This window comes from Lottia gigantea, assembly GCF_000327385.1.
Source record: "Lottia gigantea unplaced genomic scaffold LOTGIsca_54, whole genome shotgun sequence".
In the NCBI taxonomy this organism is placed as follows: Eukaryota; Metazoa; Mollusca; class Gastropoda; family Lottiidae; genus Lottia; species Lottia gigantea.
This window is the reverse complement of record NW_008709848.1, coordinates 619859-635381: the sequence shown is the minus strand read 5'-3', so window position 1 is coordinate 635381 and position 15523 is coordinate 619859. Positions and strand designations below refer to the sequence as shown.

Sequence of the window (15523 nt, the reverse complement as noted above, 5' to 3'; positions counted from 1 at the left end):
ATGTTTTCTCAAAGTTAATGCACTTATTGAACAGAAGTGAGTAATCTACATTTTGTAAGTGTTTCTAAAACAAATATGATATTTATCTTGTTCTGCCTACTCGATCGTCCATTTTCCACGACAACGTGTAGTTTTTATCTAATCTTCATCGCGTTCATCTGACAAATATTAACAATTTACACCTGGGTGCTATTGGGTACAGTGTGGGAGGGGGAATTATCCTGGGTCAAGAACGACATCATGTTGGTGCCATTGTTACCTGATCTGATAACAGACTGCCAGGAATGGTTCCATTGACAATCACCTAATGAGCCATGGACTGTTGATGTAATTAAGAATGAACTATTGGTTTTTGAACTATTAATATGATTACTAGCCTGGAGTTTTGAATCTGGAAAATAATAGATTTGATGTTTTACTTTCGAAAGGTCATCGTGATCATATTCTCATTAGAGACTTGACATAAATTTTGCAATTCTGGCTTGCACACTGGTGGATTCAGAGTTTGATCCTAGCTGGGAGAGGTCTCGGTTAACTCTTTATAATACCCGGAAAAGAACCGACAAGGAATTATAAAGGGGTCCCAATATGAGCGTAAAAAGAACAAAAATATATAGGGATCACCATTGTTCAGAGCACTATGAAGATTATATTTGTTGTAGAGAATTTTAAAAGTCACAATACAAGTCACACAGTGCCCCTCAATTAAAGTTTTATGTTTCCAAAAATTAGCAACCTTCACTTTTAAATCAATCAACGCTTAGTTAAAGAAGCAAATTTCAACAAACATTCCCCAACCCCTTCATTGAATTTCTTTTTTAATGTGACACCTAAGTATGTTAAATGATTTAATTATTATTAATTCTTCATATAGAAATCTGATGTAAAAGATTTATTTTTAACATTTAACTTAATTTGCGGTTTAAGATGAAATGTTTTTTTTTCAGTTATATCCGAACCGCTTTAAGAACAATTTAGGTCTATACACCTACATATTAAATATAAATTAACGTTTAATAGTATTTCTATGTTTCAATTCCATATATAGCGAAGCGAATAAATTTGAGACTATTTTTAAGACGAACCAGTGAAAAAAAAATTCTGAATATCAAATTTCCTAAAGAGGGAAATAACATTATGCTATTTCATCCAGTGACGTATTTAGGGGGTGCCCCTCCCCCTTCAGAAAAAGGTCTTATTTTTAAAGGTGAAAATTAAGCTATCTAAATTCTCAAAATTCATCTCGGGGCTTGGGCAATCTGAAATCCGTTGGATATGGAAGCTCACCTCGAATTCCCTCCCCCCTCCCCCCACCTCCTTTCTGCATTTTCTAGATATGCCCTGATTATATCACTAGACCAGTGAATTGGGCAATTTTTTTCTAGTGTGACTTTTTTTCCTTCCAGTAACACTCAAGCATATTTTCGTCCAAAGCAATTTCAAACAATAACTGAAATGTTTGTAGAAAGGGCTTGCTAAATGCAAGATATAGTCTTACTAATCTTAAGTTTTTAATAAAGTTGAAGGGTTGCCACACTATGCGAGGTAGATTTGTAGTAGTAATCGTTGTATGATGTAGGCATGATATCTGCAATATTTTTCCTACAAATTCAATATACATTATATCCTAGCCTATACCACAGGATTTGAATGATGGTTAATGCAGCTATCGTTGCAAAATTTCCCTCATTACAGTTACACGCGTCATTTCGTTTCCTGGCTTCACTAGCTCAAGCAGGTAAAAAGGGGAAGGCGTAAGACTTCATTTAATTTCGCTGAACAACTGTAATTACTTGGTGACTGTTTTTAGAATCTATTTCTTTTGTCGTGAATTAACCTCTATCGACCTGCATGAAAAATCACACAGGCATAATTCCACTATTTACAGAACTATTATAACTTGGACCGCCCCCGCGAATTATCATTTGTTTTAAAGACAATTCCTTGCTGGAAGAATCAGTTCGAACAAGACCGACTGACAGAACACTACAAGACAGCAACGAGAAACCGCTAAGAATTTTTTGAAAAGTTGAAAACAATTTCAAGGGAACAGTTTAAAATTTAAAGTGTATAAAAAATATCAGAATGGGACCTGTACAATGCTGTGTCGGTATGTTGTTAGTAGTCGGTATATGCCAGGGGAGGTATTTGTCCGGATATGACGACGGTGATGTAGATTCGACAGACATAAATCAACCAGAATTAGTGTTACCAAATTTATTCTACCCAGGTAAGTTTATAAATCGCCACATTTATTGTTTTCACGATCTGATATTTCGCTACATAAAATTTCAAGATTAATCTGGTACTAAAAATCCGTAAAAGCAAAGCAAAAGCATTACAATATTAGGTACAATAAAAATCGTATAGTAGTAAAATCGCCAAACGAGAAGTACAATTTCATTTTGTTATCGAATAGGTTAAGTCGCTGAGCATCTGTGGTTATTCCATTATTGTTTTTCAAATATTGCAACTGGTAGCATCCCGCAGAATCTGATCAAAAATAGATTGAGTCGATCTGAGCCTATTTGACTACTGCAAATCGCTGTTTTCAAATTTCTCGGTTATTGCATGCAATTGGAAATTTAATTTTAAATATTTGCATGATGGACAGAAAAACTCAATTCTGGACTTGTGATCGGAGAGTTATGATAAAGCGTTATGCTATCCGCTGAGAAACCTCAATCACCAGTTGGCGCGGTGTTAAATAATCTGATGATAATTAGTCTTCTTACCACGAGCTTTCTTTAATGATATAATTTTAATTGGCAATTATTAATATTCTCTTTTGTTCATATTACCAATATATGACCTTATAGACAATGATAGGATATCATCACAACTATCATTTCAGACAAGAGGGAAAATTGGTTGATATCGATCATCAGTGTTACTCAAATAACACTGATACAATTATTACCTCTTTAAAATAAAACTGACAAATACCTAGTATTATTTAAGTCAGAAGACCAATTATTATAATATACCCATAATAGAGCATTATTGCTAATACTAATAATAGTAATAATAATAATAATAATAATAAGGCGAGGGTGCAAATAGCCAATGTGTTATTAAAATTGTACAATAGAGGTGTGCGCGATTTGTGTTATCCATCAACAATTTAGGTGTATGAAAATTAAATTTGTGGTTTACTGCACAAAGATGTAAGAATGGTGAATCTTCAGACTGTAGTAACAAAGTGCATGGCAAGAAATAAGTTAAATTTGAGAAAGATTAAAAACTTCTCGCGGTTTGTGGAAACCATTTTATAATAACTCGTACAATTCTCACCTTCAGGTATAATTAATAATTTTTATAAAGAAAATTATCCTAAAAAACTTCCGTCTTATCCGGAAGAGTGATGTCGCCAGTGGTTATAATCGTTAAATGATTGTTGAAGTTTGGTGTAAAAATTGCCAGAGTTACTTGTTGGTGCCTGTGGGATTGATGTAATTTGTCGAAACTGTAAAAATCCTTTTTGATTTAGAATCAACATACTAGAAAAAGTGCACTGTCGAAATGTCGTGAGGGCCATTTTTTAACTAACTGCGCTTTAAGGCCAACAAAATCCACTTCAATTTCATTAGATTGAACTTGTTTTGATATCTAATTTGGCTTGACTCCTATATCTTTTTGGCTGTATCCCCAACGGATTGGCTGTCTTTATCTCTTCTATGTCCTTTTTCACACCCTAACGTGCTTTCTGGCATCTTTATGTTACATCTCACCAGACTCAGTAATATTTGAATTGATTTATTCTTCTGACAGTTTAACATTTGTGGCAATCAAAACTATGTTCAAAAGAAGAAGTTTACAGTCTACCAAGTTGATTGATAACCACGATGATGAATAATTCAGTTTATTGTATCAGTTGCTTTATACTTCTGATAATCTAAACTACTTACAGACAACTTTTGATATGATCATGACTAATTCAGTCCAATAGTATCGTTGGAAGCGGACCAGTTATGGACTGTCACAACAATTCGAGATAAAAATGTGAAATACTCTGATAATGTTTTATCACCAACAATATACATTGTATTGTTATCAGGGGGAATAATTCTACGTCTGTAGAGGTAAATTAAAGTTTTGAAAAAACTTGAGATTGTTCTTAAGTTCTTGCTAAAACTGACAATCGACAATCTCATTTCCACAATATCCAACAACTACGTCTCCATTGAAGGTCTAGTCGATGTTGTTTTTTTTTTAATTGTCTGGGGATTATAATATGACGTCAGGCATCTATTTTTGTCTGCAAAAGCATTGATGGTATCAAATGAAGCATAACCTCTATACTGTAGGTAAAAACGTAAATCTAAAAATATCAGCCATCATACAAACCTGATGGGAACGACTTGACGTCTGTCATTTTCAGATCAGTTTTCATTATTAACATTTATTTAATGCCATAAAAGACATCAAAGAAGTTAACACAGCGTTGAAAATGGTCGTAGTGGGACCAGACGTGACGTCTGTACAATGTCTTTGAGTGTAAGTGTAAGTCGAATTCCTCAGATAGGTAGACAAAGAATGTTGAATATTGATTCATCTGTGGTGGCTACAAACAGACAAATACCATAGGAAATGGTTGAACCAAGTCCTCTATGCCACGGGGCCTCCTTTCTCACACAAAAATGCAGGAGAGCATATGTTAAAAAAAAATATTCTTGGCGGAGGGGCCCCACTCATCAAGTTTAGCCACTATTCATCTGCTGTAAGTGAAGTAAGAAGCAGTTAATTGCTTCTTGGTACTGTTTGATAATCGTCGCAAATATTCCATGTATTTGCGCAGATGATCCGAGATACATGTACCTATAGACCAAGAATTGGTGTAAAGAAAAATGACGCTTACGAAGTCTTCATGAAATTTCGTAGTTATTTGAAAAGATTTTTGTGTCAAACTGTACCTTTGGTCGAGTGCAATGAGTTTGGTAGTAACATTATTCTTCGCCGGATCATGCTTATATTATATAATTTTGATTTGTTAGAAGGTAGTGTTTTGATGTAGAAAACCATGGGGAATTTTGGGTACTCGGACCTGATATTAAAAGCTAAAGAATGGATTCCTTGTTTACTCACGTGATTAAAAGGGTCGTGATAATCGAAGTAAACAGAATAATTTAGAAATCTATTAACAGATACTTTATAATTTCATCATTTTGCACCATGTATGGTTGGAAAAGGAGGATTTATAAATATTTTTCATCATGAGAAAGCGCTTTGGTTACCAAAACTTGAGCCAGAGCAGAACTAATCCCACTCAGTACGACTAAATCATTTTACCTTATTACCTTCTAATTACCATTAATGGAACTGGTAATCGGCTTATAGTTAGTAAACCTATTGCACATAGCTTCAACTTAACTCTTCTTTCATTTTGATAGTACGTTGATGGATTCATTTGATACACAACTTTCATTTTCAACCGACGCTGTACATCTGATATCTTATTGATTAATTATCATCGACTGATGATAGCAAGGTTGAAGCCGACAATACACATTTGGTCACTACTATCAGGTCCAGGTACTTCCCTTTCCTTTTATAATTAAATATATGTCAAAAATACCTCCTTTGAAGCCTACATTACAGGATCTGTCACTACACCAGGTCCAAAAGTTATCTCGTTTTCCTTTAAATATATGTGAAAATTACCCCCCTCCCCCTTTTGAAGTTGAACATTTTTTTAACTCTGAAGTTGCATTAATACTAAAAGTGTTTTGTACATCAATATTGCTTCTTCTGTAATTTCTATAATGCTCAGCAGTAGTTGAACTACTCTCTTTGGAATATTTTAGTTCTACGTATAGCTCTACGAACTTTGTTTTATACCTTGACAGCAATAGTTACCTTTATTGTATCAAGGATATTTGTAAATAAAGCGATTTGGTTTGATTGTACCCTGGCGATCAGAAAGTCTATGAACACAAGGCATAATGTTCAGAGTCTTTCTGTCGCGGGCTCTGATTGGCTATAGCCTATTCGCTTGCATACAATGTAATCAAATCGCTGATTTCCGTGATACGAGAACAGTGACTATTGTAGTCAAGGTATACGTAAGATGTTCGAGATAGCTTGACCTTGTTAATATATGTAATTATTAAGTTTACTAGGCCCTACCTTATAGATTCTCTTTCACGCAATCTTTTGTGTCAATGAAATGAATTGATCTGCAAAAAATAATTCAATCAATATAATTTATTTCGGCTTTCTTGACTAGATGTTGAATTAACTGGAAAACCTTTGATGAGGGAAGATATTTATTTTGTAGAATAAGAGTATATTCACTATGTACCAAACTATCTAATCCATATTTACTGGATATTTATAGAAAGATAGGAAATGGATGTGGAAGAGTTTTTAAACAGTCCATTAGATCTATATAGATAAAGATTTAAATATCTTTACTCAAACAATACTAATTTCCGCTTGTTCAAAAACACAAAGAGATTGCAGTCACTTGCCCACCAAAATAATAAATTAAAGTAAAGAGGGGAAACTGTCCAAACTATTTATATGACATTTAATCTAGGTCACTATTATGCACATCAAATGAAATTGTGACCTTTCACTTTCCACGTCTCATGGCAAACAAACTAACAAAAAAGGTAAAAAAACGTAATTCAAAATTATAGCGACATCAGTAGCCATAAATATAAAAAAAAACAATCAAAAGGAAAAAAGATATTTGTGGTAAAGCAATAATTTCCCAGTTTATCTGTACTAATGTTGAATTTCATGTTTTGTTACAAACCTACCTCATATTAGGCTCAAAATTTGAATTTAATCAAAGACGTATCAGGTAATTTTGAAATCTATTACTCAATGTTTCATTTCATTTCTAGTCTGTAGCTTAATCCTCTAGCCCTAGCATGAGGAAGTGGTCATCCACAGTCAAAGAAAAATACAATGCATTTTATCACATTGTGTGTTCAAGTGTTATTCATATCTTTATAAATTCTATCTTATAGAGTTCCGTCAACTAGAAACCTGACCTTTAAAAACAAGGATCAAGGTTTAATTATTCAGGTGAATTTCGAAACATCATTAATTTGACGTGATTAATTAAAAACGATGGAACGCATCTTTAATTTCGATAAGAAGCCATAGACTAAACAATGTAAAACCCACGCTCTAGTCGCCATTGTTTGTTTAGATGTTAAAATACAATATTTATTTTTTATATATATTCAATCTCGTGTTGAATCTATTGTTTTATTTTTTATTTCCATCCACCCACTTACATCAGCACGTCCAGGTTTATATTAGTTATAGAGATTTATATTTGTAACCAGGAAACATTAGCTTTACGCAAGGTGAAATATTAACCTTTGCCTGGTGCACTATGAATGCATCTATCCGTTCTTCTCCTCTTTACTTGCGATTGGCAGAATCAAAGAGCAACGGGCTTTCTAACGAGTAGTGGCAATATAATATGACCAATATTGCTGTATCTAGCCCATCTTAGTACACGGACGACTGCAACATCGCACTGGCCACAGTTTCTTTTGTTCTACTTTCTGTTAAAAATGAAAGTGTTAGTAGATTGCAGTTTCGATGTAGTTGGCCGCCCAGACCATTGCAGTAACTAAATAGTCAGTTTATTTGTAAATAGCAGAAAAACGATCATGTCGGCTGCGTCAGATCTGCTAAGATGTTGTCAATCGCCAACGTTTTTAAAACGGGTTGTGCAAATTTTGACCTGAGGGACCTTTATCATGTAATCTGCTTTATATCAGCCAAAAAGACACCTCTGTAACTGGCGTATCCGTCTGTCTATCCTTGGCAGATAAGGGCCACCAAGTTTCATGCTACCTTTATAGAGAAAACTTGGCCGTGGCAACATGGATGAATGCTTGTAGTGAACAGTAAAATTCAACTCTTTCGTGTGATTTGAATAAAAAAGATATCACTATCTTATAAAGAAAGCTTATTTTGCCGCACTGAACCACAATCATTTCCCATGGCACCAGACTCAACAACATACTTGACTTTAATATGAAATAATAAAACACTACAAGGATCTCTTATGCTTTGGATGAATGAAAATCATTTAAATTTCTATTCTTTTTTCATTACAGAATATTATGTGCCGTCCTCCAATAGTCTTTACAAGAAAAGAAACAGTAATTCAAATTTAGGTAAGTATTTTTTATTGCACCACTTTCAAAACTGCTTATAGCAAGGACAGAAACTATACTGTAGTACTGAAAACCCATTGACAGTTACCTTACAGAATCAGATTTTTTTCCCAATATAATGAAGCCTTTGGTACATAATATAACCAATACCCTTTTTGCTAACTTCCGGTTTGGAGGTTGGGATCCAACTGTGTAACTATGCATTAAAAAATCTTCACAGTGACAAGCTGATAAGACGCAATTCGTCATAGCTGAACATTGTGTATTCCGGAAGTGAATTGATTTAGAAAGGAGGCGGTCATTTACACCACAGAAACAATTTTTATACATTTTCTAACGATGTTTTCTTTTTAAACTCTTGTTGATTACTTCCGTAAGTTATGGCTTCTCTAGCTGATCAACTACTTGAGATTGTAGGGGAAAATCACGTAGGAACCTCCTACAATGCACAAAACCAAGTACAATTCGAACTATTTGCAGTCAGGTTTGGCATCCTATCATCCCACATAAAGTTAATAAAGTGTGGATTTTTTTTTTCGATTTGAAACGATATGAAGACAGATAAAGGTGCGTTGACATGCTTCATTGCAGACAACAACATGTCCCTCTTACTTCAGTGCAGTATTTCGAAATGTTAGTTATTAAAAAATCATTACTGAACTTTAAACAAATTGCGTGTTTATGATTTGGTTTGGTTGACTGAACACCTGTCATACTCCAGACAAACCGAGTCATCCTGCAGCCTACAATAAAAAAATCTAGTACCATTGTTCTAAATTGGTTTTTGATAAACCAGGAAATTTCCAGTTAACTTGCCAATATCTTTCAGTAATTCCTTGTATCCCAGGGCGTTATAAACGATATTGGCCAAATTTCGTCTTTCTGCTTCATTCGTTTTCAATCAGTAAAAGGTCGATTATTCATTTTAAAAAGTGCAGCGACAAATGACAGTCCGAGAATAGTTTATCAATATCGGACACCCTATGTGTTCGATGCCGTCTTGTGATAAAGCAGATTATGCGATTAGTGACGTCAACAAACAGCTTTCGTGGAATTCTGATCGAAAATTGGAATGGTGCAAATTGATGCCATCCGTGTCCCCGATACACATAAAAGATTTAGAAAATCTCTTTATAGTCCCTTTAATACTTGCCATTTCCTTTCTATATATCCAACTTCCTTCTTTAGATTAATCGTGAATCAGGCCTGGTATTATAATATTCAATTGGTAATACAAAACCTGTCACAAACAAGATGCTTTAGTTGAATTTATGGTTTCTGTATCAAATATCTAATTAAACCCAATATTTTCTCCATGTTTGATATCATATCAGACATTTCTGTTCGCTGTGTGATGTTTAACTGCATATTGACGAGATGACAAACCGGGAATCAAGTGTTCCGATTGGTATATATGCCCTGCTCCGCTAGCAACTAAGAATATCATTGACTTCAACGAAACTCTTAATAGATAGAGGAATTTGGACGAATGTTCGGTCCAGACGAGCTGGTTTCCTAGACAAGGAATACTGGTCTATTTCAATCTTCTGCTATTATTAAACATAATTTTTTCTCGTTTCAGGTAATTCTAAAAGAGGAACATTTCACGATTTGATTGAAAGATTATTGGCGTTACGAGGTGATATGAGATCGTCTGCAAGAAAATCACAAATGAGATTTGGTGGCGGCAGACGATAAATTCTGTCAGCAGTGCTGAAAAAGACAAATTGACTCAACTCGTGTTTATTTCGTTTCCTATCTTTTTTAATTATCGTATGATATCATAGATTTAGTTTTGTTCAATGCCGGCGAATATCATCTATAACAATGGCGGATTTCAACACATATACAGTCTACGGTATCTCTACGCGGTATAATTAGACATTTCATTGTGAAATATCTAATTATTATCGTAAGGAGAAAGTCGTAGGCTGGAAGGAATAAACACTACAAAGACATTTAACTATCGAAATTCTTGTTTAAGTACCTGCATTGAATGGATATTTATTGTATGACCGATCTAGCACCAAGTCACCAGATCAGCAATATGAACTGTTACAGAAATAGTGGCAATTCCGCCTTGCAATCTGGTGAAATGCTGATCAGGGAATTACGTGTCGTGTTTTTCTGCAAGTAAATCGAGGATTCTTCGTGTGCCCTTTACAATGTATATTTCTGTGTTCGTTTATGCATTAAGGGATATTATATGAATATTTCCTTAGTTTTCTTGTTTTATTGCATTGTATGTTATCTGATACACACTATCACTTTGTATATTGTATCTTTTTGTTTGTTTCTCGTATCTGTTAGAATTGTTCTGACAAATGGCTTGCAGGAAAAACGAAAAAGCTCAAATGAATTTTCAGGCATGAAAGTCTGAATGATTAGCAAATTTAATACCTGTCAATTGTTGATACATTTCTTCATCATTGGTTCTCAACAAATTTATTGCACTCTTAAGTGTGTTGATACTACCAACTTTTCCCCAAAAATTGTCCAGAATTTTACCAACAAATAACAACTCTGTATACACCTACCTACTAAAATTTCTCTAACAAGTAAGCGAGAATGTTGGAGAAAGGTTGATAGTATCAACACTTTTAAGTTATGTTGTTTTCATTAGAATCTACATGTAGTACTCACCATTATGATATATCACCGATATTAATAAATTTTGAAATTAACCAAATATACTGGTTATTACGAGCATGATAGAAGTCATCAAACTCTAGTTTGATATAACCAAGCCGAGAAATAAGATAAATAGTTTTAATATAAAGTTCATAAACTGAACAATAACCCGGTCGTAATTAACGGTTTGTTTTCAATAGAAATTGACAGTTATTAATACTTTAAATTATTCTATCTTGACTATACATCAAAATCTCTACACATTATCAAGTTTAGCTCGTATTCTCGTATGTCAGATGATGAGTTTCCAACCCCTTGATTCTCATAAGTATCTCATTTCTGACACCAGTGAATTCTTAATATGAAACTTTAAGGAGATATAGTATTTGATTTTCTCATTTAACAATGGAACTTAACTCCAACCACCTTTTACAAAAAGCCCAGGTATTTCATGAACGAACTGGGGGAGGCACATCTTAAAGCACCCTAACAGGTAGGTAGGTAGGTAGATGACAAGTTAACGTTCGCTTCCAGCGGATGCTGATATCGCAAACTAGGTAGTTGTTGGTAGTCGTAGTAGTTGGTAGTTGGATTGGATCAAATTGGATGATTCGGTGTTGTTGGTTTGGTTGTTGATTCTTCGTTTGATCTGGTCGGGTCGAATGACATGGCGGTGAAATTCGGCCCTGGATGGTGTGGCGTGAGTTACTCGGACTCCTTCATTCTTTCAAACTCGTTCTGATCATGGTATTTCTTGTTGATTGGTAGTCGAATGGTAGTCGTTGGTTTGGTTTGTTTTGGTTTGGTTAGATTATCTGTTATCTGTTGGAAAACTCGAAGACCTGGAAAAAAAAAAGAAAAAAAAGAAAGTGAGAAAAAGAGGGAGGAAAGAGGGGGGGGGAGCTTTCACAAAAGGGGGAGAGATGTTCTCTAATGTTTCTGCAATGAAACTTGTTGAATTGATTGGATATAATTAAAAAGTGTTAAGAAACTTTGAGTTTAAAAACTTAGCCTATCTGTTCAAGACAGATTTGGTTATAAAATGGAAGACTAGTTCCATTATCGTATACCAGTGGTCCGTGGGTGGAGCCAAAACATTCTGTATGGTGAGAGGTATGCCGTTGGTTTCCAGGTACTCTAGCAGTGGCTTACGAGCTTGTTTCAGTTCAGTGCATTGAATGAGGTCATGCGACCTTGTGGCAACGTGGCCGCAGCGACATTTAATGGCTTTAAGGACTTTCCCTCCCGAGGTTTGTAGAGGTATAAACCCTCTACAGCGTGATTGTGGAGCTTAAGATCCTCCAGCAATTCACCCTCAGAGTACTCGGAGGGGACGCCATAAATGACGACCCGCTCCGTCTTGTTGAAGGTGGACATGGCCGAGTCCACGTTCATCCCACACAGTGCGGTTTGGTTGGCAGCATAAACCGCATCTGCCAGGAACTCAAAATTCAGCCGCACCTTAGCCACCTCCGGAAGAGAGCTATACTTCCACTCTTTCCGGATGAAGTCGCCGATGACCTTCGACTTCGTGCTGCCGAAAGTTTTGCCCCCGCTTGGCTTTACTATCACGATATTGGAGAACTCCGGCCTTGCTACCCTGGGTTGCATGGTAGCAGCTGGCCGACTCGCAATATCGGCATAGCTAACCTTGGTGGATTGTTGGGAGGCCATTTAACTGAAATTGAAGGGTTGATTAGTACAAATGCAAAATACAAAATACAATACAATAAGATAGATAAGAGATAGCTATCAAGAATGCCTTGCAGACTGTGCAAAACTTGATAGTATGAAAATGAAAAGAGAACAACGAAACAAAACGAAACCTAGTGAAAGCTTAGTAGGACAGCTTGAATTTCTTCCGCCAAAGAAATTGTCGGCCGCCCAAAGAAAAGATAAAAGAAAAGAATAAAAAGGAACGAACTCACAGTAATTAGTGGCAGGTGTCAAAAGTTAATTGAGTAATACTTAATTGATACTTGACAGTAATCCGCTAATCCAATTTCACCAATCCAGACTAGAGAGAGAGCTAATTAGTTGTTCACAGTACGAGTGCCTAACAAGCACGAACTTCGTTATATACGACGCATCATGGGATGTAGCGATTTGATTGGATAGTACGCCAGAAGATACAACCAATCAGAGTCTTGAAAGAAAGACTGTAAACATGTTCGTTGACATTGTGAAGATGGTGGAAGATACGACAGTTCATTTTCTTTATAAGCACTATCGTTCGCTTTTAGATGAAGAAAACAAGGCATTTGTTACGTAATTTGTAACTACTAATCGAGAATCTTTTCTTTTGCAAAGATTCGTTGTAAAATCTTTAGTTAGTGGTCACCGGACTAAGTCATGTAATGTGTTCTTCGACATGCATCGACAATCGACATACGTGAATACAACTCTAACGTAATGTCATGTCCCTTACAAAATATAAAATACATTTCATATTATCAGAATATTGGACGAATTCGCACAGAGTGTTGTCTCGTTATATTGAAACCATTTTAACCAATTTGTGTTTCAGATTAATCTGTTTGAGAGGTTGTTAAATGTAGTTTTGAAATAGTCTCATCAAATTTTATGACCCTATTCTTCAATTTATTGTCTTATCTTATAGAATTTGTTAAAGTATTTTGTTTAAAGCTGTTTGTTTTTGTAATTCCATGAAATAAAACCTGATAAAATTAACCATGTTTCTTTGCATGGAGAGAAACTGTTCTTGGAAGTAGAACTGCCTTGACCAAATGACTCAACTACTATTTTTATAAATCAAGTTAGTTGATAAAACCCACCAGAGTGCTTAACTTCAGTGCCGCGCCTTTTGAGTCAACTTCCAAATTCATTTGATTTGAGCTCCAATGTAATAAGAGCAATGCTAATGAAGCTCGAAGGCACTTCAAACATTTCATACATATTGATACATGCATAAGGCTTTTCTGAATCTCCGAAAAAATCCATAACATTGACGATTTTCACTAGTATTCGAGATAATATATTGAATATGAAAATATTATATGGTTCGGCATCAAACGGCGACGAAAAAAAATCAAGGAAGAACCACTGGCCATGGAAATGAGCAAAACTCAAAGGATTAATATTGAAGTACTAAATTTGTATTTTTATTTGGCTTAAGGTCAAAATAACATTTTTTCTTATTGCTCCCTTTGAGTGACATTGCCTAAGTGATATAATTAAATGTGTTACAGCGCATCTAATTTCCAGTGAAATTTGTGTGTGGGCATATCTTCCTTTGGACCACAATCGGTGTTGTTGTACCATTTGTTTCTTGGGACTAGCAAAAGCTATAAAACACACAACAGTGAAACATACACCACATACAAACACAGTAGTTTGATATTTTGGTAAATTTAAGTTAATTATAAATTTTTATCTCTATGGTGATAATCTATTTTGTTTAAGTAAAAAATCTATACTCTTTAAAGGAAATTTGATGCAAATCTAAAACTTGAAAAACGAAAAAAAAAACATGACGTTGATTTACTATTAATATTACAGAATTACTCATTTTTCTCTCATTTATATCCATTTTTATTGATTTTTTTAGATAAATTACCTCATTTGTATTTTTTTTAAAAACGTGTGAAAACTATTTAGGAAAATTGGAAGTCACGATAGACATTAATTAAGACATCTTCTTAATTTTGTTCATACCACTAAGATAATAATACGCAACTGTAGTCGTTAAGAGAATATACAGCCTTTCATGTAGCTTATTCCCGATAATTAATTTGCTACATCTTACACCAAAAATATAACAAACGATCGAGCTTCGGAACATGAGCGTGAAAAAATGCCACCTTTTATCAGAAAGATGGCCATGCAATTTCTTGGTCAGTTTTGAATCAATACATGTAAGGTTGTAACAGTATTTCTATTACTTTATCAATGTTAAATGCACCATGCAATTTCCCAGTAGCATTTGTATCAATAACAGAAAAAGATTGAACTTTCTGTATTGACTTTTAAGAAAGCATACAATTTCCATTGAAAACTTGAGGGAAACAATCAAATCCTAATGAGAAAAAAAAACATTAAAATTTTTTTCCAAATTCTTAACGGATTTTGACCTTAAAACTGGATTTTGGTATTTGAAGTGTTGGTCAAATCAAGAACCTTACACATTAGTGGTTCTCTTTAGGAGTTATTCACAAGCCTTTTCATACTTTAGCTCATGGCATGTTTACTATTTTTTGTCATCCTGTCTTTCCTGTCTTCGAATTATTCACTTATGTCAAAATATGCTGTTTTATTGATATTTTCACAGACAAATGTTCCGCATTGCTCTTTGTTGCTGAATACAATGTGTTAATTCTGATTTCTAAAATATACTTTGCTAGACTATATATAATTTTTGTCTTTAATAGTAATAAAAATAAAACCAATTTCGATTACAATGAAATAAAGAAAAAGATCAAAGCACTGTAAATTCACTCTCTGTAACTCTCTCGCGTTAATCAGACGTTTTGAGCTTGCTGTTTTAAATGCTTAAATAAACCAAGCGAATAAGCTAACACTAATTCGACAGTAATCCATCCTCAGTTTATGCTAGCATGAGATTTGACATGGTGATTGTGAGGCGTAAAACCCTATTTCATCTTTTGATTTGACAATGGTGATCGATCTGGCTGATGTATCAGTTTTTTTTTCTTTCGAAAATAACTCTTTACTTACATCTGACTAGCACTGATCCAGACAGAATTGCAAACAAAAATTCTCGAACC

General features: G+C 34.6%; 1 protein-coding gene across 1 annotated transcript; it reads left to right on the top strand.

Moving 5' to 3' along the window:
* Positions 1-2085: 2085 nt before the first annotated feature.
* LOTGIDRAFT_165873 (hypothetical protein) lies at positions 2086-9845 on the top strand (the record flags this gene model as incomplete). Its single annotated transcript, XM_009062914.1, has 3 exons — positions 2086-2230; positions 8088-8147; positions 9730-9845. 3 exons carry the CDS (start codon positions 2086-2088, stop codon positions 9843-9845), a joined length of 321 nt encoding a protein of 106 aa, XP_009061162.1.
* Between the last annotated feature and the right edge of the window lie 5678 nt (positions 9846-15523).